Genomic DNA, 25,763 nt, shown 5'->3' with positions numbered 1-25,763 from the left:
ATCGCAGTTTAGTTGCAGAACGTGACATCACTTCCTGGCAAAGCAACGTTTGGGATTAGCTAGCTGCTTAGCTAGCATGTCCCTATAGCTGTTGTGTGGGATAAAATTATAATCAAACTCTAAATCGCCGAATTTCCACAGTTATCCCTTAAAAGTAAGATGTTTAATCCTTAACATTTCTTACCCAGATATACTCTGCTGCTATTCATGTGTAACGTTAGCTTTTTCTAGATTGCACAACCGAATCGCTTTGACTGTTGATAGCCCGGTAACGTTACCTAATATAGTAATGGTCTTGAACAGTAACAATTATGTGTGGCCACTGGTAAATTTGTGTTTGTAATAATAGGCGTCGCTATTTTGTTTATACACTGTATTAAAATATGGCTTGTGTTTATTATATTGGTGTTACGATATCCGTTATCAATTAGCATTTACAGTGCTAGTAGCGCCCAACGTTACTATGGAGACAAAACGAGACGCTCGTGTTATAATTCTTGAAGATGCAATGCAATTGTATGATTCTTCTATGGTTTCATAATACCCGGTAAACTAGTAACGTTAGTCCGCTTCTTTGATTACATTGAGATTTATTTATTTTTTTTTTTTTTGTGTATGTGTTGTTGATATGATATTTTTTTGGCTAATATTAGTCCTTGTAATATATTTTGGAAGCATTCTTAATCTGCGCTTCTTTTTAAAGAAACTGTGGAGTCATGGAGGAACCAGGAGCCATAGAGGTGACCGTGAAAACTCTGGATTCCCAGAGCAGGACGTTCACTGTCAGGGGAGAGGTCTGTTTCTGTGTGCTTTATAATATTATCAGTCAAAGACAAAAACATTATGTGAGGAATTTGTTTGTGCTAATGTGCTATTATTATTTTGTATGTAGTCCAACTAGCTCATTTAACAAATTACAAACCAGACTGCTATATTGAAAGGCTGTTAAAGGGATACTCCACCCCAAAATGAAAATTTTGTCATTAATCACTTACCCCCATGTCGTTCCAAACCCGTAAAAGATCTGTTCATTTTCGGAACACAGTTTAAGATATTTTGGATGAAAACCAGGAGGCCTGTGACTGTCCCATAGACTGCCAAGTAAATAACAGTGTCAAGGTCCATAAAAGGTGTGAAAGTCGTCATCAGAATAGTTCATCTGCCATCAGACGTGCAATCTGGGTTATATGAAGCGAAGGGAACACTTTTTGCAAGCGAATACTCCATCTGCCATCAGACGTGCAATCTGGGTTATATGAAGCGGTCTCCTCTGTGTCACTCCATGTCTCTTATGCTCTTCTGTATCATCCACGCTACAAGGAAGCACTGTTTCTAGTGTATTTAGCTTTGATTTGAAATAAAACAGCGCATCCTTGTGGCGTGGATGACATAGAAATAAAACAGCGCATATACGGTGATATGGAGAGACACAGAGGAGACTGTTGACAAAGGAATTGTTGAATAAAGTCGTTATTATTGTTTTCTTCGCTTACAAAAAGTATTCTCGTTGCTGCATATAACCCAGATTAAATGTCTGATGGCAGATGGAGTATTCTGATGACGACTTTCATACCTTTTATGGACCTTGACACTGTTATTTATTTACAGTCTCCAGGTTTTCATTCAAAATATCTTAAATTGTGTTCCGAAGATGAACAGAGCTTTTTATGAATTAAGTCATTATTTTTGTTTTATTTGTGTACAGGTTCTTTTCATTTTGGGGTGGAGTATCCCTTTAAATACACTTTAAATTGATAAACCAATTACATTTGCCTTTGTAATCTGATTGTCACCTCTCTTACTTCCTTTCTCTCAGTGGACAGTGAAGCAGTTTAAAGAGCACATCGCTTCTGCTGTTGAAATCCCGGTGGATAAACAGAGGTTGATCTACCAGGGTAAAGTGCTGCAGGATGAGAGGACACTCACAGAATACAGTGAGTCACTTCTTTGCGTCTGTTTTTTGGCACTGGGACTGTTAACTGTTTGTATATCACTTCGCATGTCTGTTTTTGGTGCATTCCAGCCAGAAGGTGGTGATGAGGGACTGTTTTTTTGTAGTGAGTCATTGGAACGATCGCTCATCCGTTTTATTCAAAACACAGATTCATTCAGGAACTGAACGAGTGACTGTGGGTGAATTCGGAACAGCATACTACTCTTTCTATTTTTGACCATATTTTTCTGTGGCAGGAATAGTAGAAGCTGTGTGAGATTCTTAATTCAAAATGTCTAAATAAGTCATTGATTTATTTAAAAATGCTGATTGATTCAAGAATTAAAGTTTGTAAATATTTTCATTGGCAAAAGTAAACGGATAATAATAATACTTTTTTGTGGTAATAAAAATAGACCTAAACAAAGAATTGCTTTTAAAATTACTTAAAATACATATATAATAGCAATGAGATAATAATAATTAATTCAAATAAAGTATCAAAAGTAAGTAATCTTAAAATTTATTGAACAAAACTGTTAAAATACATAATGTATTGCAAACAATAGAGCTAATGTTAGCGCTGGTTTATAAATGGTTTTTCTTACAAATCTGATGAAATGGCACATGTTGTGTTCCCAAATGAATGTTATAATAAACCCAAACAAACAACAACATGCAGAAATGGAGTTTGAGATACTCCACACGTGTAAATGATAACAGTTCGCGGTGAGCAGCATTTATTTAATGTGAACAGAGTCACTCTGACATGCAGGTACGTTACCTACGCATGTAAATAATTAAAGCACATATATTAAATCTGCATCACATGTATTTATTTAATTGAATCGTAGCGTTTTTGAATTCACAATAGCATTATACTTTAATATGATTTTTAAATGGGTTTAATATATCATGCAGCTTTGGGAAACTGTCTAATAATGCGTTTCATGGATTCTCGTCTGTGAAATGTGCCACATCCGGTATTTAGCAGATTACTTGATGCAGATTTTTTAAAATTTAATATTCACATAGAATCGAGGAGTCATTGCAGCCCTAATCAGGATTAGCCTATGTTTTCTGCTTCTTTTTTATTAATTAAGCATAATCGGCTGGTTGTTTGTCCTGATTTTTTTTATTCAACATTTCCATTATCTTGCACTGGTTTAAAGTTTAAATTCCCCAATTAGTGCTTTTTTCTTACATTTTCCACCCAGTGTGTTTTGCTTAATCTTTCCAACCTGGCAACCATGAGCAAACGCTCTTTCAGCACTGCCGATAAACAAAAACTGCTGATTATTTGAAAACACACACAAACATGCAAGTTCAAATTTAACTGAGATATTCTGCGCAAATGAAAGAGTAATATTGCCAGTTTGTGTTTTTTCCACTTGTGCTGTTTGCTGCATCTAAATCTGCAAGGAAACCATCTTGGTGACGAAATCTAATAAATCCAAACATGAATCTTGACTATATTGATTATGAGTATGGTTGCTGAATAAATGCACTTACACAGCCTCTGTGCTACAATACAAAGTCTTTTTGTTGTTTGAAAATTAACATTTTGATGAGAGTGTATGTTCTCTTAATTTTGCTAATGTCAAAGTGCAATGATTCTTATGAAATATGAAAATAATTTTCTTAATTTTTGAGCAAAACGATCTTTATTATCAGTTTAATCATTATCGTGCAGCCTTTTTTGAGATCTGTCATAACTTTAGCCAAAAGTTTGTTTGGTTTTTATTTGTGGTTATTAATGATAAAAACATCTTTGCTGTTTTTCAGATGTTGATGGGAAGGTCATTCATCTCGTGGAGCGAGCACCTCCTCAGAGCAGTCAGTCTGGGGGTGGAGGATGTGGAGTTTCTGGCTCCTCAGGTACAACGGATGGGGGATCCACCTCCTCTCAGCCCTCCACTTTCCCAGGAGCTCCACATGACCGTAATGCCAACAACTACGTAATGCTGGGCACTTTTAACGTGCCTGTGAACATCATGGACCCACAGCAAATACAGGTTACAGTGCTTTCCTAATGTGAAGAGACACATGTTTGCAATACGTGACCACTTAACCTCAATAGCAATTGTAATTCATATATTAGAGGTCTTGTTATTAAAGGAAATTTAAATTTCACCCCTCTAGATGTCGGTGCAGCAGATGCTGGCTGGTGTTGGAGAAATGGGGCGTAATGTCAGAGTGAGCACCAGCACAGGAGTGAGTCATCTTTGTGTCCTCTAACTTCACCAACCATACTTACATACAGTAATTATGAACATTATAACAGTGTACTGGATGTTTGTATTAGAAGCGCTTATGCTTTGTCTGGTCACAGTCTGTTGTTTAAAACGAAAGGTTATCTCTGGACACATCTACAGTAATTTATTTCCTCTCTCACAGAGCAGTGGCTCTGTGGATGTCCATATCAACATGGACCAATCAGTGCAGAGCGAGCCCAGGATGAGGCTCCAGCTGGCTGAAAGCTTGCTGCGAGAGACACAGGCTTTAATCCACAGACTTGAGGTGCAGAGCAAATATTTACATCCAACAAATAAAACAATCTTATTGGATTTCTTAATTCTGTATCAAATGTCATTCGGCTTGATGCATATTTTCAGGTAAAAGTAACTTTAACTTTTAGTTTCAGGGTCAGTCAAGTGAACCGTCATCTCGGCAAGAGACACCACATCCTCAGCCATCATCATCATCATCATCATTCTCAGCACAGCCAATGGACAGCTCCCCACCTCCACCTTCCTCCTCATCCTCAGCTTCGCAGACAGAAGGAGCAACTCACTCTGGACCCAAGTAAGAGAGAATATTAGGATCTAGGACAAATAAAATTGTCCATGATGAGGAAAAAGCTTTTAACAATCTAGGTAAAAAGCATGCGCCAGGCTCTTAGAAATACATTTCTGGTATTTATGTTGATTTCATATGGTTACTAGAAAATTGTCTAGAATCTTCAAGAATATTTTGATTTAATGGCTCTAAAAATGTCACGTGGTGTAACCATTAAAGGGATAGTTCACCCAAAAATAAACAATTACTCTTTATTTTTACCTGAATTACCTGAACTAAATTAAGAGCAAATTAACCATCCCTCGAAGTAAAAAGTTAGTGTAGTTTCCTTAAACCTTGAATGCATGTACATAATACATGTGTACATAAATGTACACATCTTAATAATTTCAATATTTTTCAAGATAAGTCATTTTTTAAAAATCATGATTATTTTTAATATTATTTTGGGGGAGATACTGATGTTTTATCACCCGAATCTTACCTTGTCAAAAAGATAAAATCATGTGATATACACTACCATACAAAAGTTTTAGGCAAGTTTTCATATTTTCGAATGTCTCTTATGATCAATAAGGCTGCATTTAGTTGATAAAAAAATTCAGTAAAACACTAATATTGTGGAATATTATTACATTTTAAAATATCATTCTAATACATGTAAGTTTCCTGCTCAGGAAATATTATTCAGTGTTGAAAACAGTTCAATATTGTTTGTGGAAACCATGATACATTTTTTGCAGGATTCTTTGATGAATGTTTATTTGAATATATAAAGAGATTTCATAAGATTATAACATTTTTTATTGTCACTTTTGATATGTGTCCTTGCTGAATTTGATGTGTCCTTTCTAAATAAAAGCTAAAAAACAACAACAACTCACTGTCCCTGAACGTTGAACGGTGGTGTATCGTCATGTGAACGTTGAACAGTGGTGTATCGTCATGTCTTTGGCCCGTTACTTTTTTGTTGGTGGAGGTTCTGTCAGAGGTGCGAAGGGTGGAGGAGCGCCTCCGTCCATTCATGGAGAGAACACATTCCATCCTTGGAGCGGCCAGTTCCGCTGACTACAATAACAATGTATGCCCTAGATAGTTTGATGTTACATAATTGTCATATGCACTGTAAGGCATGTTCATTTTCTGAAAATTGGTTTCTTGGACAGACTCAAGAACGAGAGGAGGATCAGCGCACTCTCAATTTGATTGGAGAGTCACTCCATCTCCTTGGCAACACATTGGTGGCTCTGAGTGACCTCCGATGCAATTTATCAGCTCAGCCACCCCGCCACTTACATGTGGTGCGGCCCATGTCTCACTACACCTCCCCTGTTGTGCTGCAGAGTGGACTGCCCCATATTCCCATTCCAGTGAGCTAACCAACTATACATACAAAATTACTTACATACTATTAGTAACAAGCAGTCAGCCTCAAAATATATGTCAACTTCTAGATGAACCTGGGCTCCACTGTGACCATGACGGCAAACAGCAGACAGACAAGCGAGGGTCAGGCCCAAACCTCACAGCCCAGCAACCAATCAGAGCCTCAGGGTCAGGCACCTCCTCCTCCACCGAATGGAGCCAGTCAACAGACGGGTCACGGTCCGGGGACTCCAAGAGTGATCAGAATAACTCACCAGACCATGGAGCCAGTGGTCATGATGCAGATGAACCTGGATGGTATGCCACCCACCCATCCAATCAGAAACCCAGTGTTCTTAGCACTGTGATTTAGCCATGCTGCCCATTCCTGGTCTGCTGCACTTCAGAATATATCAAACACTTTTCTTCATCATGATATGATTTTACAATTTAAAATAGTTGCTTTCAAAAAAGGAATTTTGAGACCTGGAATGGGTAGCTGTAGTGTAGCTGCCGACCACTGATCTGTGCATTTCTGTGCAGCAGATTCAGACAGTGGAGCGCAGGGCCAAAGGCAACAGAACCCCAGCACTGCTGGAGAGACTGGTTAGTTTCCACCTCTCTCTATAGCCAGTAACCAGCCGTGCCCACATTAACATGTGATAGTGTCTTAAAGAAAGAAATTCACTCAAAAAATAAGCTTTATCATCATTTACATGCCCTCATGTCGTTCAAAACCAGTTTGACTAAACTGTTTTACACTAAACAATAAATATTTGCAAAACACTAAACAATAAATATTTGCAGAATTTCTACACTGCATGTTTTCCATGCAACAAATTAAAATGGGGACTGGGCCTAAAGAGATCCAGACATCATCATAATAATTAAATTCACCATATATGTTGTAGTCTTTAAACATGGGTTGCCCATGGGGGTGCTAGGGGCCCATGGACAATTTCAGAGAAAAATAGTAAACAAACAAAAAAACATTTTAAAACAATATATACGGTACATATGTGTGTTTGTGTGTGTGTGTGTGTGTATATATATATATATATAATATATATATATATATATATATATATATATATATATATATATATATATAATATATGTGTATATATATTATTTAAATAACCCCTTTCAAAAGTTAATACTTAATACTGTGTGGTTACCTGGATTATCGGCAACTATTTTTTTTTTTTTTTTTTTTTTTTAATGGTTGTTAATGAGACCCTTGCTTTGTTCTGAACAGTTAAACTGAGCTCTGTTCTTCTACCTGATCCCTTTCCAGCAGCGACTCTTTTCACCCCCCGACTCTTAATGCATTGTATTTCCTCCAGGCGCATCACTGAATGTTTGAACCTTTTTTAATAGTAGTGTTTGAGTCCCTCAATTTTCCTCAGTGTGAAAAGATGGATCTCAAAATCATACAGTCACTGCTGGAAAGGGTTTAAATATGGAAAAGATGCTGGAAAACAGAAGAATCTGCAGGACATGGAGGATTTTTCTGAAGAACAGAGCTCAGTTTAACTGTTCAGAACAAACAAGGGATCATGAATAACCATCACAAAACAAAAAACAGTTTTAGATCATCCAGGTAACCACACACATTATTAAAGGGATACTCCATCCCAAAATTAAAATTAATTATCAAAAATGTTTTTTTTTATATTTTTAATTTATGATATCAACACTGCTCTGGACGTTCTTCAAAATTCCTTTTTTAGTGTTCAGTGGAAGAAATCAAGTCATTCTGGTTTGGAACATTGTGTGAGTAAATGATGACAGAATTGTTCATTTTTGAGTGGTGTTAAAGTACTATTTTTTGCACTGGGATGTAACACAGCTGTTGTTTGTCAGTTGTTTGTAGTCTTGTGTGTAAAATTGAAACCTTGCAACAGTTTCATTTTACAGCAGTGTTAGTAGTCACTTTTCACTGAATTCTGTGTGTCTGTTCTCTAGGCACCACAGCACCCATCCATGTACCAGGACTGCCACCGGAGTTCATGCAGGCCATCATGCATCAGATCTCCCAGCAAGCTGTCGCCATGGCAACCACAGCAACTGCCGGACACCAGGGGCAGCAGCAGGGCACTGCAGGCACAGGTGCCCAGAATGCAGACAGCCCGGCTCCTCTGCCACCTCAGGCCAGGGTTGTCATCACACGGCCCACCTTATCTCCACGCATCCCCCAACCTATGAGCACCAGAGGGACCACCATCAACCTGAGGACAACAGTGCCCCCCTCAGCAGGACAACAGACTAACCAAGTATGAACTTAAGATAAATTATTGTGTTTTGGAGAGACATTAAACCAAATTCCCTTTCAAAGAAAGTTGGTGGCCATATTTGCAACACCTCTGGAAAATCCTGAAGTCTCAAAAACTACCACATTCATATTTAAATTACATATTTCAAATCAGTAACAAAATCTGACATGAACTGTCCCGTTCATGTTGTTTCTTATGCTCAAATATTGTTTAAAAAAGCTTATATTTCAGTGATGTGACGGTTTTACAATTTTAAAAATCTAATCTGTTTGCATGAAACTCATAGTTCATTTTTGTTCTTCAATCAAGGGCGATCCTATGGCATCCTCTCCTCTCACACAGATGGTCAGTGGTTTGGTAGGGCAGCTTTTGATGCCATTGCACACAGGTGAGTGGTCCTTACCTATTCAGTTCCTGTTCAGGATCCAACATCACACAGCTTATAAGCATTCCATGTTTTCCATCATCAGGCGACCAGGCGTCCACTACCTCATCGTCCCATTCCTTCTCTTTCTCTACCTCCACAGCTACCCCTTCCTCCTCCTCTGTCTCCTCCTCCACTGCTCCTCCTTCCTCTGCCAACACATCCGGTCAGACGTCCACCCACACCACCAGTACGGCTTCTGTGGGTCAGTCCCAGGAGGGCGGCCCAGGAGATAACCTAGCTCAGCTGCTGGGCTCACTTTTGGGAGGAGTTGCGGGAGCTGGTGGAGGGGTGTCTGGAGGTCCTCCATCAATTACAGTGACTGTTCCAGGTGTCCCTGCATTTATCCAGGGCCTGTCTGAGTTCATTCAGGTTGGTGCTTTTCTAAGAATTGGGTTTTTGTAGTCTGATTTTATGTTCATTTGAACGTCCTGTTTTCTTTGCAGTCCGGCCAGCCTGTGTTTCCTCCGCCAAACCAGCAGCCTCCACCCTCACAAGCCACGCCGTCTGCCCCTTCAGGAGCCGCCCACACTACCGCCCCTCAGCCTCCCAGTGGAGGTGGAGAGACCCTCAGCCCTGAGCTTTTCACAGGCATCGTGCAGGGCGTCCTGTCCACAATGATGGGCTCTCTGGGTGCTGGTCAAGGCAACACTGAGAGCATCGCCCAGTTTATTCAGAGACTTTCCCAGACCAGCAACCTCTTCACTCCTGGAACTGGAGATGCAGTGGGTCAGTTTCTGTGTTTCATTGGCTCAACTCAAAGTTGCATTTGATGTACTTGTACTGACTCGATGTCTGTGTTTGTTTGGCAGGATTCTTTGGAGATCTGCTGTCTCTGGTGTGTCAGAGTTTCTCAATGGTAGACATGGTTCTGCTGCTACATGGTAATCCTCAGCCTCTGAGCCGCATCCAGCCCCAGCTCACGGCCTTCTTCACTGAGCACTATCTGCAAGCCCGAGAGCCCACCGATGCCAACATAGCTGTGAGTCTGAGCTCACACTGCTTTCATACATGACTTTCATCTCAGATGAGTTACATACTCAGTTGACATACTCAATAATTTGGTTCAATTATGATATTATCTTTGACTATACATATTACACATTAGTGTTAATTTTGTCAGCCATTTTTAAATTAGTCAGTTCTGGTGTCAAATGTACTTTTTAGTTATCATATTTAGTCAACCTTGTCCTGTTTTTGTTTAGTCAAGTGTCATGTCTGAACATTTTAGTCTAGTTTTAGTCAATGAAATCTTAGTCACATTTTCGTCATGCTGTATAATGGTTAAATAATTAAAAATATATATACTAGGGGTGTAATGATAAACATATTCGTATTGAACCGTTCAGTACACATAACAAACCGAACAATTCGTTGGACTAATCCTGTTACATTTGGAAAATAAAAGAGCTCAAAGAGTTTGAAATATAATTTTCTCAGTGCCACTGCGCTCACCAAGAAAGCCCAAACTACTTAACAGGCAATGTGTTGCGCCAGTGGCGTAGCAGACGGGCACGCAGGGCACGTGCTGGGAAAAGCCCCGGGATAACCCCCACTTGCTGGGTTGTCGAAAGACAATGATCTTGTATTGACCACAGCCAGAGATATTGTCAAAAACATCAGTTATTGGCAATATTAAGAGAATTTGGCATTTCCAATTAATGTAGGCTTTTTACATTCTTATAGTATTAGCCCTATTATTACTATGAAAACTTCATTATTAAATTAAGATTAAAGTTTGCCCCGCAAAAAATTACCACCTTAACTGACGCAAAAAACTGAGCAGAAAATGTATCCTTTTAACAGAGAAGCTCTGATTCGAGGATTTGAAGTCTTGATATCTGGCAACCTCACACATGAAAGCTTACACGTAATACAGCAGTACGCAATAATATTTTATCTCCTTTTTTTTTTTCTGAGATTTTGGTAAAAATTTTATTTTTTAAAATACGTTTTAGTCTCGTCTTTATTATGAACGATATTTGCATGTTGATATGATGACTGTAGGGCTGTCAAAAAAATAAAAGATTTTCAAATATTCATCAAATTTAGAATAAAAATCCACATTCGAATGCAAATAGGTTGCATTTGAATTTTAGGTGTGCGTCAGGCAGCCTTATCAGTGGCACACAAGATTTGGTGCTGCTCATCCAAAATATTGTGGAAAAAGAGAACTTGTAAACAATGAGTTTACGTAAGATGTAGTTTACGTCAAAACTGAAACCGAGCCGTTTTCACAGAACGTATATTTATTGCATTTTCTAGAGGGACATCTATCAGCGTTGCACTCGCATCTCACACAAGAGAGCCGCATGTTTAAAAGAAAGCCATGTAAAATTTGTTCAACTTTTAAAAAACGTCTCTAGACTTTATAGCATTTGATGCTGTTTTGTTTCTAATTGTTAAGCATCGTAGTTAATTATATATTGTTTATAATTGTTTTTTTTTTTAAACATTATGCACTTTTTTTCAAAGATAGTTGTGTTGTTTTATTGATTAGAAGAAATGTGCATTAGTAATATTTTGGGCGATGCGCCCTCTTGTGGCCTCAGGAGAGAAGCCAAAAGCTTTTTTACCCATAAAAGAAATTATGCCTTAATATAATTTGAATATTGATAATATTTTGATACAAATTTCGAATTTAGTTTTTCAGCCATTTTGACAGCCCTAGATCACAGTTATTGTTTATTGACCTTATTGTTGTCTCGTCACTGTCTCGTTTTAGTCAGGGGGAAAAAGTTCGTCAAGGAACATTTTTCATCATAGTTTTCGTTAACGAAATAACATTACACACACCTAACAGACTTTTATTTTAACATGTTGGATGTAACAAAATAGTTATTCAGTGTTTTGATTCACTGATTCATTGAAATTGTCACTTCGAAAGAACAATGAAAATAATGAAAAAATTAATAAAAAAAAAAAACAAATTATCATATTTAAATAAATAAATACTAGGCCCTCTAACACTTGCACTCTATTTCTCTTTTCGTTTTCTAACTGCTTGTTTTCTTTAAAAAAAAAACAAATATTGCTCTTTTGTTGATTTGATTGTTTCTTTTGTCCTCATTTGTAAGTCGCTTATTATAAAAGCGCCAGCTAAATGTAAATACTGGCACTGTACTAGTGTTTGGTAATGGTATGGATTTTGCTGTTTAGAGTGCTGCTGAGGATCTGATCAATGGACTAGAGGAGTACATTGCAGAGAGTTTTGTAAGTCTTGTTTGCACCTGATTTATCCTGTACCATCTGTTCATCATACACGCTAACTGATAGTCTCTGTACTGTATCTGTTTCAGTCCACTGTGACTGTTCGCGAGGGAGTGGACATCATCCAAACCAACATATCCTTCCTGAGACAACAGTTCACTCGCATGGCTACTCACATTCAGCGCTGTACAGGTGACCACCATACTGTCCACACAAACACAGACCCAAAAACTGCTCTGACCCCAGTATTTCAATTACACAACTTTATTCCTTATTGGGGTCATTTGTACATTAATCAATTGAATCTAGAATTCAAAAGATATGATACAAATGGCAAATGGAAATTGTTTTGGCAATCTGTACGCTTTTTCTTGTGTGTTTCCAGATAACACATTTGGCCAGCGCTTGCTGTATATGTGCACCCAGGGTCTATTTGAGTGTTTGGCTCTTAATCTCTACTGCTTAAGAGGAGAGCAAAGAGCTTTAACCACTGTCATCAACCACCGAATTGTAAGATTCATTGACTCATCCTCATGAAGGTTGTTTGGTGATGCACTGAATGCATGTTTTGACACGTTCATGTTTTACTCCTCGCTCAGAGGAGGATGTCAGCTGAAGTGAACCCCAGTCTGGTGAACTGGTTGACCAGTATGATGTCCATGAGGCTGCATGTGATTTTAGAGCACAATCCAGTCACTGAAGACCAGATCCAGCATTACGTCATTTATACGCAGGTATTCACTCTCTCTTCAGGATTCACTCCCAAACTGAACCACAGAACACAGAAATCAATATGCTTCTATTATGCTTTTCACGTACAGAGCGAGTCGTCTCAAAGAACAGAGTCAGACGCACATGCAAGCCAGCGATCAGATAACATGAGTGTTGAGGTGCGTTTTAACTGAACGAGAATGAGTCTAGTTTACTGGTGCATAGAAGAATTATTATTTCTAAGTGAGCTGATAAAAACATATCAGCACATAAGTCTATTCACTACCATTCAAAAGTTTAGATTGGTAAGACTTTTTAAAATGTTTTTAAAAGACACCAGTTTTTGCTCACCAAGGCTGTATTTATTTGATCCAAAATACAGCAAAAATAGTAATATTGTGAAATGTTATTACAATGTAAAATAGCTGTTTTCTATTTTAATATATTTTAAAATGCAATTTATTCCTGTGCTGGCAAAGCTGAATTCTCAGCATCATTACTCCAGTATTCAGTGTCAGGAGGGGAAAAAAATAATAGAAAATTCAAAATATAATAAAATTGTATAATAATAAATGTTTATTGAGCAGCAAATCAGCATATTAGAATGAAAATTCCAACACAGTAATAAATTGCATTTTAAAAATGTATTCAAATAGAAAAGTTATTTTAAATTGTAATTTTTCACAATATTACTGTTTTTATTTATTTATTTATTTAATGTATTTCGGATCAAATAAATACAGCCTTGGTGAGCAGAACAGCCTTAAAAAAAAAAAAAAGCATTACTGATCTAAAACTAATTAATTTTTTTTTATTAAAAATATTTTAATTTTAATTTTTAATCATTTTTGTGCTTTTCCTGTTATCATAGTTAATAATAATAATTACTTTTTTTTTTAAGTTCTGTTATTTTTAAGTATTCTTAGTATTTCTGTTTAAATTTCAGTTAATTGCCGTTAAATTAAAACAAAAACAAAAAATAGTTAACAATAACAAACACACATCATAAGCAAGTCCTTTGTGTATATCCTATCCCTTAAGCCTTGAACACATCTGGATGATTGTCTGCACTATAAACCGTATGTCATAATAGTAAGATGTGATTATATGTTACAGATGGAAGAGGGTCTGTCTCCTGCTCCTGCCACCACTGCAGAGGAAGTCATGGCATCCTCAGGAGACACTGCTGATGGTGATGAACCACCTGGCAGGCCATCGTTAGAGGAGACACGAGGAGCAGGAGCCATGTCACCCGTAGACAGGGAGGAGTCAACTGGAGAGGCGGAGCCATGGGCAGCAACTGTTCCACCTGTGAGACTCCATTGTCTGTTGTGATTTAGTGTGTCTGCTAAATGTTTATTTTATCAACTTTTTCTAGTGCACTGACAAAGTTGAGAGCAAAAATAAACCAACAACTGATATCGTGTATAATAGTAATGTGTGTTTAATATATGTTAATCAGGAGTGGGTACCCATCATAAGACATGACATGTTAACCCAGAGGAAGATGAAAGCACAGCCGCCTCTGTCTGATGCGTATCTGCATGGGATGCCAGCTAAGAGGAGGAAGGTCTGTGCGTCAACTACATTAACGGAACTCTAGAACGCTAACAAAGATCACCAATGCAAAATGAACAATTCAGTTGGAACTGCTTTCCTCCCTTCACAGACCACACAGGGGGAGGGTCCTCACCTCTCTCTCGCTGAGGCTGTGAGTCGAGCTGCCAGGACAGCAGGGGTGCGACCTGTCACTGCCCCAGATAGCCTACAGGGGGAGCTGGAGGCACCAGAGCTGCAGGAAGCTTACACACAACAGGTAAGAAACTAAAATCTCACCTGATCTGTCCTGAGACACCTGCGTGGACCAGTGTTATTCAGGAGTCTTAAAAAGTCTGCTTTTGGCCCGACAGTGGAAACACAGCTATTGGTCTCAAACTCAATTCCTGGAGGGCCACAGCTCTGCACAGTTTAGCTCCAACCCTAATCAAACCCACCTGATCCAGCTAATCAAGGTCTTCAGGATCACTAGAAACTTCCAAGCAGGTGTGATTTGGAGCTGGCTGGAGCTAAACTCTGTGAGCTGTGGCCCTCCAGAAATCAAGTTTGAGACCACTGCCTTACAAGGTCTTAAATCAGAGCAGAAAGTATTTTGATAAAGCTGTGTCATGAAATGTTGCACGAACAGCAAAAAAATAAATATCTTCCACAGTATTTGTCTCATTTTCCAGTTCAGATATCCTTAAATCAAGATACCTTAACTTCAGATGCAAAATGAACATATGAACACTTGTTTTCTGAGAAAAAAAACTGACAGGAAGTGAAGTGGGAGAGAGATAGGGGTGAGATCGGGAAAGGTCCTTGAGTCGGGATTTGAACTCGGGACACCCGTAGTGCATGTTGACCCGTAGGGCTATCAGTGTCAAGTTAATTTATTCTTACAACAACAAATATGTCTCGGTAGGGTCTGAAAACTTGTTTTGCGTTTTAATTGAGTTCTCATTTCTAAGCTCATGCGCAGATTTTTTTATTTAAATATTTGGAGTAGAAAACAAGACAAAAATACTAAAGAACATCATCACTTTTTGCAGTGTGATCAGACGGTACAGTAACAGGTATTTCTAACTATTTCATATTCTTTATGAGCTAATTTGTTTTTAATTAAAATGTAATGGGGCTCGACTTTGAAGTGTTGCTAATACAACTCACTGTGTTCTCCCTAGACATTTACACTTAGACATTGTTTTCCGTTTAATTCCTTCTGTTTAATTCTGTGCTTTGCCTTTATTTTATTTTTTGAATAATTATATTTTGCTTTATTTTATTTTCTTTAAGTACTTGGCAACTAACTTATTTCAGTTGCCAAGATAACATTTCTATTTTTTTCATCTAATATTTATATTTTATCATATTTCAGTTAAAGAAAACAACTTAGTTTTAGGGCTGATTTTTCCATACTGTTCCTGTGAGTTTCAAAGTTTTCCTATAGAATTTTAATATATACACTAGGGGTGGCGAACTCTGACCCTGGAGAGCCACAGTCCTGCAGAGCACAGCTCCAACCCTAATTAAAACCCACCTGCCTGGAGCTTTTTTTTTTGTGTAACCCTTCAGACCTTGATGAGCTTATTTAGATATGTTTGATTAGGAAGAAGCAAAACTCTGCAGTACTGTGGCTCTCCGGGACCGATGTTTGCCACCCCTTTACACACTCAATTTAGGTACCATTTCCACAATCCCACATTACGTTATTATTGCATTATCATAGCTACAAATTTAGTTTTGCTAGAAAATAGGAATGCAGACTACACAGTTTGTGATCTTGCTCTCTGAATTGCATTGAACATTTTGAAACCTTTTGCATCCTTCATTGACTTCCAGGTGAAGAGTGATATAAAGAAACGACTGAGTGATGATCCAGACTACAACCACCAGCGGTTTCCCAACACTCACAGAGCTTTTTCTGAGGACTCCTAACCCATCAGCTGTCTTGTCATCTGTCAAACATAGTCATGACCATGACGTCTCGAAGGAACGGCCAATAGCGTCTCGTGCATTGAGGGGTTCAAGCTGTTTTGAAATCAGCGACCAACACATATCTCAGATGTTTGCCATTGTCAGATGTGTGGATAGTGGCTAAATATGGAGCCGGTGAACTAGATCGGCCATGGAGGCAGAAGAAACTAGACTTTCTTTCCACTACGTGGCATCCATTTGTCGGAAACAGTATCTTATAATCTTAGTAGATGTCTAAACATTCAGTTTTACTCTGACAGGATTCATATATGCCCCTGTCCATTGTAAATTAGCTGTACATTGTTGTAATAAGTTGTTTTAATAATGACAATAATAGCAGGCACATATACATGAAGAAAACGTCATTTGTTCCAGCTTGAGCTGCTCTGTGTGTAGATAGAGGAGATGCCAAGATTGATGTTTACAAGCTCCAGACATGTTGAACATGATTAGATGTACAGAATTGCACATTCGTCACTGAGGACCGGAAGCGTTTTAGTCATAGTGACGCCATACAGCTGTTATTTGTAAGTATTTCTTGCATGCCTAAAACATCTTGTTGGCTCTATCATGTTGTTCATAAATGTGGCTGTTACAAAATAAATGGTTCAAGTCTAGAATTACTTTTAGTTTTAAAGTTACAGCTGTGTCTGCCTCCATATGTTTGGCCTATTACATTAAAGAAACTCCTTTGCTATGGTTTAGTTTTTAAAACAAACACAATGACTTCTATGTGGATACAAATTTTTCTCATTACTTTAAGATATAAAACTGTGATAATCAGGAAATAAGATAATTTGGATAATGACAATTTCTGCATTAATAACATTAATATTGTCTCAACCATTTAATCATGTTTAAAAAAAAATGGTTGATTTTTGTTATCAATAACTATAAACCAGCATTTGTCCCCTTAACTGCTAGCTGAAGATTTAAATTATGGTAAATTTCCAACCTTGTTACCCATATTTTATTGATATTATTCAATCTTTATTCAACTCAAACTTTGGTGACAGATTAATTTTTTTTTTTTTTTTTTTTTTTTTTTTTTTTTTTAAGTAAAACTAGTATAAAATAAATAGAACATTTTAAGAAATAAAACATTATCATTCAAAAGTTTAGGGTTGGTGAGATTTTTTTAATGTTTTTGTCTCAAATGCTTACCAAGGCTGCATTAATTGATCAAAATTATGGTAAAAACTCTATAAACGCATAAAAAGTAACTAAAATTTAAAATAACTATTTTCTATTTAAAAAAATATTTTAAAAATGTATTCCTGTGATACAGCGCTGCCATTACACCAGTTTTCAGTCTTACTATATTTAGAAATAATTCTAATATGCTGATTTGCATTTTTGTATTATCAATGTTGAAAACAGTTAAGTGTGGAAACCATGATAGATTTTTAAATATAAAGTTCAAATAAACAGCATTTATTTAAATATATATGTATATAAAAAAGAAAAAACAATTGAAAGGTGGTGTACCATAAGTGTTAAACAATAGAGAATTAAACAATATTTAAATAAGTATTCATATAAGTTTAAAGTCCTATTTGAACCTCAATTTTATTTTATTTTTTACCTTATAGAAAATGCCTTTATATGCAACAAAAACATAATTTTGGAGATAATTCAAATACCTAAATTGAAGTGGATAAAACAGAAGAACAGAGACCAAAAATATCAATGTCATTATGCATTTATTTGTCACACGACATATTCAACACAGGTTTTTGGGTAATTAGCGCAGAAATAATCACCAGAACAATTACTCAGCCATGTTTTATATGGATCTGCTTGAACAGGTTCTGACCTTTCAGCTTTGAAATGCAGATTGTGGAGTGATAGCGTTTCATGCTTTTATTGTCCATTTAAAAGCGCAAGCACTTGAGACAGATGTGTTCTGACTACTTTGTGACACAGTTAGTCCATTAAAGTGTTTGGTCTACGTCTTTACCACAGGAAGCTAGAGCAGTTGAACTGTTCATGTGGGTGGAGAGTATGTGCTATCACACTAAATACACTGACAGTCATTACTGAGCTAAACTGACCAATTCACCTGCATGAAAATAGCCCACGCTTTGCTCCGCAGATGCAAATACACTTCTGAATATACTTCAATGGGAAAGAATTTGAAAGCATGTGTTTTTCAAATAAGAGTGCTTAATTTACATGGACGGCGTCACAAGACCAGTGCAGATTTGGCAATGTAATTATGCAGGGAGCCATATTGGCTGATAACGTCTATCATGTGACTTGCACATTGGAAACAATTCTAGCATGGAAAGTAAGGGCAAACAATAACAAGTCCAGACAGGAAACTAATCTCTCTGTGCTCAAAGGCAGTCCCTGGCATCCCCTTCCCTTAAAGGTCACCAAAAAGGCAGCGACCCTAAAGACGTTCACTGCTACTAAAGGAAACACCTGGTTTTCATGTACCATTACACCAGTGCAACTGATGAAATCTCCAATTAATATATAAATACAAAATGTAAGCTGATCAAGACTTAAATATCACGAGCAATTCATCTGCTGATTCATTACTTTGAATGTGAGCTGAACCATCTTCACCTTTTATCTGGCATGTGCTTTAAAAGCCAGTTTTACAGCTGAGCTGCCTAAATGTATTTACACAGATAGCATTGAATTTACCTGTAACGTACTGGGTCATCAAAACCTGTTTGTTAACAGCTGTGCCTTTCAGTTAACCTCTTAGGCCTCATGTATTAGATATTCTCTAAAACCTGTTACGAGTCAAACCAGTTTGGTGATATTCGAAAAATGGAAATTAAAGAGCGCACAAAGAAGATTGTTTCAAGTGAGAACAGTTTTCGGATTTTCCCCCAAAAAATTGATTTCCAATATCTCATTCAGTCAACCCACACAATACAGCGCTGCATCTATTTCAGTCTTTTTAATGGCTCTGGTGCTGCTCTGCGGCTCAGGCTCGGCTCTGTCGGAGGGAGGACAGCAGGAGTGGGAGCAGGTTGAGAGCGGGCCGGTGCTCCTGAATGCCCAGCGCCACCAGAGCCCCGGCCAGCAGTGAGGTCACTTTGGGCAGCAAGGGAGGACGAGCCTCCATAACCTGCCAACATCGATAAAACACTACGATTAAACCAGAGATGACACGATAACATGTTGTTTTTCCATCAGAAGGCCTCAGCAGATGTCCAAGGGGGCCGCAGGACGGCTTAAAGGGACAATTCACCCAAAAATTCCAAGGGGGCCGCAGGACGGCTTAAAGGCTTTTCCAAACCTGTATGAGTCTCTTTCCATAAAAGAAGATATTTTGAAGGGGGCCGCAGGACGGCTTAAAGGGACAATTCACCCAAAAATGTTGGAATGTTGGAAACCAAAGTATTTTTTTTCTGTTTGTTGTTTAGGTAAAGTTTATTAGATAACCGTTTTATTTGCTAATTGGGTTTATGTATATGCTTTATTATTTAAGATGAACTGTTAGATGCCTGTGTTTCCTGTCCCAGCTATGCAAAGATTTGATTTCAAAAACAGTATGTATCATAGCTATTAAACTATTTCTTGTTATGATTATGAATCTGTAAATAACCTCAGAATGTTCTCAAAGTAAAAAGAGGTGCTAAAGTCTGATTTTGTGGAGGCTTTGCTTTAAAAATAAATTATAATCTTAATTCAAATGATGAAGGATTCTGAAAGTCTGACAGTAATCAGTGTTGAGGATCAGTTGAAAACATTCCTTAGAAATTTAGAAAAGTAATCAAATGTAATCGGTTACATTATTTTAATAAAGTAATTAAAATAGTTACACTATTGATTAGATTTTAAATATGGTAACTTGGAAGCTGTAACCTATTACATTTCCAAAGTAACCTTCCCAACACTGTTTATTTGTCAGGAATAGAATATAAAGTTTGCTATATTAATGTGACATTAGTCTTAAAAGATTGTCTGTGACACAATCTATTTTTAGTCCTCTAGCTGTGTTCTGTTCCTCCTGATTATTTTCTTTTTCTTTGTATTTCACTATATTAATATGAAAAGACAACAGACACTGTGCAGATGTGGTCTACTACTATTATCTCCAAATCCTCACATCATGTTCCAGGTTTTTCACACAGCGCTTTAAAACAAAACTGCCCCCCCCCCTTTTCACTTCTAATCCCCATCGGTTTACTGAAATAAATCTGGAACATTCTGCTTTTATCTGCTCAAAATGAGGGAAAGCACTCTGAAATATCCAACAGTGTTCCAGTTAATCAGGTAAAAATTTTAATTAATAAAAAAAAAAAAACAACAACAACATGCTGACACCAAACTTTTAAACAGGAGTGTAATATGATTCTGAAATTTCTTTTCAGTGACACTTTCTTGGAAAATAATAAAAAAAAAAAATTGTAAAATTTTTTTTTATAGAAAACAAGGATATTCTGAAAAGATTTAGTTGCAAGCAAACCTCACCTTTTCAACTTTATGCCGGTGTATTCGTCCATCAGAGCCAACATAGAAGGTGGAGAATGCATCGTATGTTCTGAATCGAAAAAAATAATTAAGAAGATGCAAAGACAAGCACAGAGCAAGGTTTTGATGACCGGTCACAGCATGTCTCACCTGTAGAGGTGGCTCTTGTCTTTCTTGTAGAAGAAGACCAGAATGGAGTGGAAGGGCAGGCCTTTGACTCTCCAGCGAGCTTTGATGGAGCCATCTTCTGGATGCTTGGTCAGCTTCAGCACTTCCAGCTGAGCCTCCGCATAGTAACACAGACACATCAATCGCCAAAGCGTCAGAGTCAGCTGGTACGCTACACGACCCCTTTAGAGATAGAAGAACAGGCATTATACCAGTCAGCCGTGCCGCTTCAAATATACCGGCACTTTGGTAACAAGCCAAAACCAGCCATCAATGGTACTTCTGACTCGTTTTGGAACATGAGGGTCACTACTGTCACTGTGGAATTAGCAAACAAAGCCAACAATCATTTGTTTTCCTCAAAACATATTTAGATCTAAAACATTTTGCTTGCAAGACTTTTTTCGGCATTTGAAAACATGTTGCTTGGTAAAACTTTGAAAATGCTTTGCAAGCAAAATGTTTTCCAACATAAAAGAAAAACCTTTGAGAACAAATCTTGAGACATTAAAATGTCTTGATGCAACAAACATTGTCTAAAACTTTTAATGTCTTTGAAAAACACAAGAAAAGAAAAAATTGACAAAACATGAAACAAACAAAACATCTTAAGGTAACAATATGTTATAGTTTTGCTTGCAAAAACCTCAGCCAAATTTAAAATATCATATCAGTTTTGTCTTGTGTTGTTGATAGCTATAACAATCCTTTTCTGAGTTTACCACACCCATTTATTGGCAATATGTAACCAGCGGAGTTTGAAAACAACAGTCACAGTGGTTCAATGACAGCTAGTATAACCTACTTTGAGGCCTAAAGACCAGAATAACATGCACCTAGAAACCCTTTACCTTGTTTTGGTGTTCAGAAGACCATTGATGAACTCAACATCTTCAGAGTATATGCTGTAGTCATGACTTTTCACAAAGAAACTGGGAAGCTGAAACACAATGTAGAACCTTAACAATTAATCAAGATTACACTGCGATAACATTAACCAAAAATAAAATCTGACAACAAAACTATCATAAATGTAATATCTTTAGCTGGAGGATGTAGGACTTCTATTCCCATAGCCTCCATATCAAGCACTTTTTCCCCCATTCATTTTTCTATGAGTGGTCCATCCATCTTACCTCCACCCTCAGCTTTTCATGCATCAGGGCCAGTTTCTCCTCATCCTCCATGTCTCTCTGGCTGGAGCTCTTGTCCACTCTCTCAGTCTCAGCATAGCTGTAATGTGTGACATTGAGGGCCGGACAGAAGCTCTGCTCATCCTGTCCCTTTCCTGCTTTATCCACAATCTCCGAAACAGACTCCATCCCGGGGCAGTGAAAGCAAAAGAAGCGAGATCCCAACATAAAAGGTGCAGGGCATCCCTCGGTCTCAAACAGACTCCTGAAGGAGCCTCTCTCCGTCAGCTGGTTTTCCTCAGTCTCTAACTTTACGGTAATGCTAATATCATCCTCTCTGCTCCCATCAACAGTGGTTAAAGGAAAAAGCAAGTCAAAGGGTCTGTTGGGTCCCAAAGCAAGGAGCTCGCTTAGTTTGGCCGGCCCGAGAAAGGGCACTTCCACCACGGTGTGCTGCTCATCGGTCTCTCCAGGTTTGAGCAGGACAGGCAAACTGATGGCCTCCTCCCATTCCTCCTCCTCTAGGCTGGCCGCTCGGTTCGGCTGGCACGCGTGGTGGAAGGGATGGGACAGGGATGGCTGCTTAATGGACAGGTAACGCAGACTGTTCGGAGGAGCCAAGGCCCATGATGCACTGCTCAGGGTCCTACAGTTGTCATTCAAGTGAAATTCAGTTGTCTGCAAATCAGACAGAATCTGATTAGAAATCAGACTAAGTCTTATTGGTCAAAACTTTTGATTTTGATTCATTGAAAAAATTTTAAACATTAGTGGATTTCTTTACACTTTGAAAATATTTGCATGTACAGTACAGATGTTAAAGGGGTAGGTTACCTAAAAATGAAAATTACCCCATGATTTACTCACCCTTAAAGGGTTACTCCATCCCAAAATGACATTTTGTCATTAATCACTTACGCCCATGTCGTTCCAAACGAGTAGAGGAATTGTTGACTAAAGTCATTATTTTTGTTTTCTTCGTGTACAAAAAGTATTCTCGTCGCTTCATAACATTACGGTTGAATCACTGATGGCTGATGGACTATTCTGACGATGCTTTTCATACTTTCCTGGACCTTGACACTGTTATTTATTTGGTAGTCTATGGGACAGTCTCAAGCCTCCCTGTTTTCATCCAAAATATATTAAATTGTGTTCCGAAGATGAACGAAGCTTTTACAGGTTGGTAACGACAATGGGGGTAAGTGATTAATGACAAAATTTTCATTTTGGGATGGAGTATCCCTTTAAGCCATCCTAGGTGTATATGACTTTCTTTCAGAAGAAAATAATCAGAGTTATATTAAAAAATATCCTAGCTTTATAATGGCAATAAATGGTGGTAGATTTTGAAGTGCAATAAAGTGCATCCATCCCTCATAAAAAGTGCTCCACATGGCTCCGGGGGGTGAATAAAAGCCTCCTGAAGCGAATCGATGCATTTGTGTAAGAAAAATATTTATATTTAAAATGTACAAACCGTAATCTCTAGCTTCCTCTGAGTGTCATGAGAACTAATATGAGAGTCATCGTGTGGATGATGTAGCCATTTTTATGATGGATGGATGCACTTGTTTGGGCTTTAAAATCTCGACCCCCATTCACTGTCATATAAAGCCTGAAAGAGCCAGGACATTTTTAATATATCTCTGATTGTGTTCGTCTGAAAGAAGAAAGTCATATACACTTAGAATGGCTTGAGGGTGAGTAAATCATGGGCTATTTTTCATTTTAAGGTGAACTAACCCTTTAACCCTTATTTTCAAAATTGTTTTTAAATACATTTTTTACGGTAAAAAGTGTTACAATGTGTACCTGGCATAAATTCCAGCACTGTTTCGTCATCGGTTGCCTGCCGCCATGGTTCCTGACACACCCCACCCAAAGAGAGACACCCCCTCTGCACACAGCCATTCAAGTCAGGATGCTGAGGTGACCTCGAAGGAGTCTCAGTAAGAGGACATCATCAAGCTACTCAAAGAGGACGAAACATGAACGCTGCCTCTGATTACTCACTCATCCACAAAGAAACGCCTGTCCTTCAAAACCTAACCTGGGCCAAAATAATTCAAAAAACATTTCAATCACACTAACAAGTCCAGATATTCAGATCTTCTTTATTACATTTATGAATTTGGCAGACATTTTTAAACAAAGCAACTCACAATGCATTCAGTGACTACATTTTATGATCAGTTTTGTTTCCAAGGAATCTAACTCATGCCATTGATAACATTGCTCTACTAGTTAAACTTCACTAGCAATCAAACGTTCGAGGCTGATAAGAGGTTTTTTTTTTTAAGACGTCTCTTCATTTATTTGATCAAAAATACATGTAAATCACTGTGAAATATTATACAGTTTTCTATTGTAATAGATTTTAAAATGAAATTTATTCCTGTGATTCAAAGCTGAATGTATTACTCCAGTCTTCAGTGTCACATGATCCACAAGAAATCATTTTAATGTCCTGATTTGCGGCTCAAGAAACATTTCTTATCATCATTGCTGAAAACAGTCATGGTGAAACATAGGTAAAACTACATTAATTATAAATATTACTTTTACATCTCAGGTGAGAGATTACCTCCAGTGCTGCAGGAGCACAAGACCTTCATTACTGCCAGACAAAGGCAGCAGAGGTTTAAGAAGGAAAAGGTACACAAGCTATCCGGTCTCAAACCCAGTGACCTGCCTACCTAGACAGCCTTTTGGCCATCATAGGAGTGTGCAACCCATTTAGATGTCCAAAAATGCTGTCTGAGCAGGCAGCTCACTAAAGAGTGAGTGGCAGCAACAAATGTGATGCAGAAAAGCTGAACACGAGTGTCTCAAACCCTAGTGAATTACCAATATAAATAGCATTTTGGTGCTTATGATGGCCGTGCTGCATTTCTGGATGCACAAAAATGCGAACAAGACCTTAATTCTTAAATATACAATAAAAAAGAAAGGGTGGAAGTGTGTAATAAATTGCTCAGTCATCTGTTTGAATTAAATGAAGGCTCGTATCCACGGTTTAGATTAGATCAATATGGTATATTTACAGTGGGGCAGTATTTACAGTGATCAGACACAGCCGGACACATGCACATCACGCTTCGGTCACACTTTACAAATCAACACTTTCACTCTGAGCGGACAACCTCACAGATCCTACCGATTAATTCCGAAACAAAGTACACGATTACAAAAAGACAGGGCTTCTGCTGAACGCGGTCAAGAAGCATAGGTTTCCTGTGTGATTAGGCTGGACAGATAAGTTAAGAGTTAGTCTGTTAATTCTTCATAGCTATACATGCAGTCAGTTGTTAGCTGTCCCGCTTGTAAACATGAAATGCATAACGTTACCCGTCCTCCGTGAACCGGATGAAATGCTGTGGAGCGTCAGCACACTGTGCAGAGATGCGAGAGTGTGTCCAAATCTGACTGACGCAAATTTCTGACTGATTTAGAAAGAATATGAATCCGTTGTCAACGTTACACAAATGTCACTCTCCTTGTGTCCTTGCCCAGCGCCAGTCTGCGCCACTGCGCATGCGTCCACCGCCTTCTAGAAGCGGGAGCTGCCCGTTACAGCGGCATCTAGCGGCGAACGCGACCTACTGCAAGACGCTCACGCCCCTTATGAGCCACGGCGGCCTTCTCTTTTCAAAATAAAAGTCTTCAACGCACGGTCTACATCCTCAAATCTTGCTCTGGAGGGCCAGTGCGCTGCAGAGTTTGGCTCCAACCCTGATCAAACTCATCGACCTGTGATTTTCTAATGATCCCGAAGACAATGATTAGCAGGC

General features: G+C 38.1%; 2 protein-coding genes across 3 annotated transcripts; one reads left to right on the top strand and one right to left on the bottom strand.

Annotated features, from left to right (window-relative positions):
* LOC109057310 (large proline-rich protein BAG6) lies at positions 1–16,872 on the top strand. The gene is made up of 24 exons (XM_042744794.1): positions 1–154; positions 704–794; positions 1,817–1,934; positions 3,719–3,948; positions 4,076–4,147; positions 4,331–4,453; positions 4,572–4,738; positions 5,666–5,813; positions 5,899–6,102; positions 6,187–6,415; positions 8,066–8,373; positions 8,683–8,761; positions 8,844–9,169; positions 9,244–9,526; positions 9,610–9,779; positions 11,957–12,010; positions 12,097–12,199; positions 12,393–12,517; positions 12,607–12,741; positions 12,829–12,897; positions 13,835–14,029; positions 14,181–14,288; positions 14,388–14,534; positions 16,097–16,872. The coding sequence occupies exons 2-24, from the start codon at positions 717–719 to the stop codon at positions 16,190–16,192; spliced, it is 3,567 nt and encodes a 1,188-aa protein (XP_042600728.1). The 5' UTR covers positions 1–154; positions 704–716; the 3' UTR covers positions 16,193–16,872.
* Positions 16,873–17,917: 1,045 nt separating this feature from the next.
* On the bottom strand, positions 17,918–25,581 carry LOC109111496. 2 transcript variants are annotated; one of them, XM_019124448.2, is made up of 7 exons: positions 25,321–25,581; positions 23,785–24,017; positions 21,973–22,647; positions 21,688–21,776; positions 20,819–21,019; positions 20,669–20,738; positions 17,918–19,319 (listed from the first exon to the last, which is right to left on the bottom strand). In XM_019124448.2, exons 2-7 carry the CDS (start codon positions 23,881–23,883, stop codon positions 19,176–19,178), a joined length of 1,278 nt encoding a protein of 425 aa, XP_018979993.1. In that variant the 5' UTR covers positions 23,884–24,017; positions 25,321–25,581; the 3' UTR covers positions 17,918–19,175. The 2 variants fall into 2 exon arrangements, with proteins under 2 accessions (XP_018979993.1, XP_018979992.1); XM_019124447.2 differs by having other exon boundaries at positions 23,785–24,022; positions 25,321–25,580.
* Positions 25,582–25,763: the final 182 nt, after the last annotated feature.

Source organism: Cyprinus carpio, chromosome B19 (genome assembly GCF_018340385.1).
Source record: "Cyprinus carpio isolate SPL01 chromosome B19, ASM1834038v1, whole genome shotgun sequence".
In the NCBI taxonomy this organism is placed as follows: Eukaryota; Metazoa; Chordata; class Actinopteri; order Cypriniformes; family Cyprinidae; genus Cyprinus; species Cyprinus carpio.
This window is presented reverse-complemented; position numbering and strand designations above follow the sequence as displayed.

Bases quoted from the DNA above. Each gene is read 5' to 3' on its own strand.
- LOC109057310 (XM_042744794.1), top strand. From the start codon at position 717: ATGGAGGAACCAGGAGCCATAGAGGTGACCGTGAAAACTCTGGATTCC. The intron at 4,739-5,665 runs GTAAGAGAGAAT...AACGTTGAACAG, and splicing joins GCAACTCACTCTGGACCCAA to TGGTGTATCGTCATGTCTTT. The intron at 9,527-9,609 runs GTCAGTTTCTGT...TTTGTTTGGCAG, and splicing joins TGGAACTGGAGATGCAGTGG to GATTCTTTGGAGATCTGCTG.
- LOC109111496 (XM_019124448.2), bottom strand. From the start codon at position 23,883: ATGGCTGTGTGCAGAGGGGGTGTCTCTCTTTGGGTGGGGTGTGTCAGG. The intron at 22,648-23,784 runs GTACACATTGTA...TCTGATTTGCAG, and splicing joins AGTGCTGGAATTTATGCCAG to ACAACTGAATTTCACTTGAA. The intron at 21,020-21,687 runs GTAAAGGGTTTC...CTATCTCTAAAG, and splicing joins CTTCTGAACACCAAAACAAG to GGGTCGTGTAGCGTACCAGC.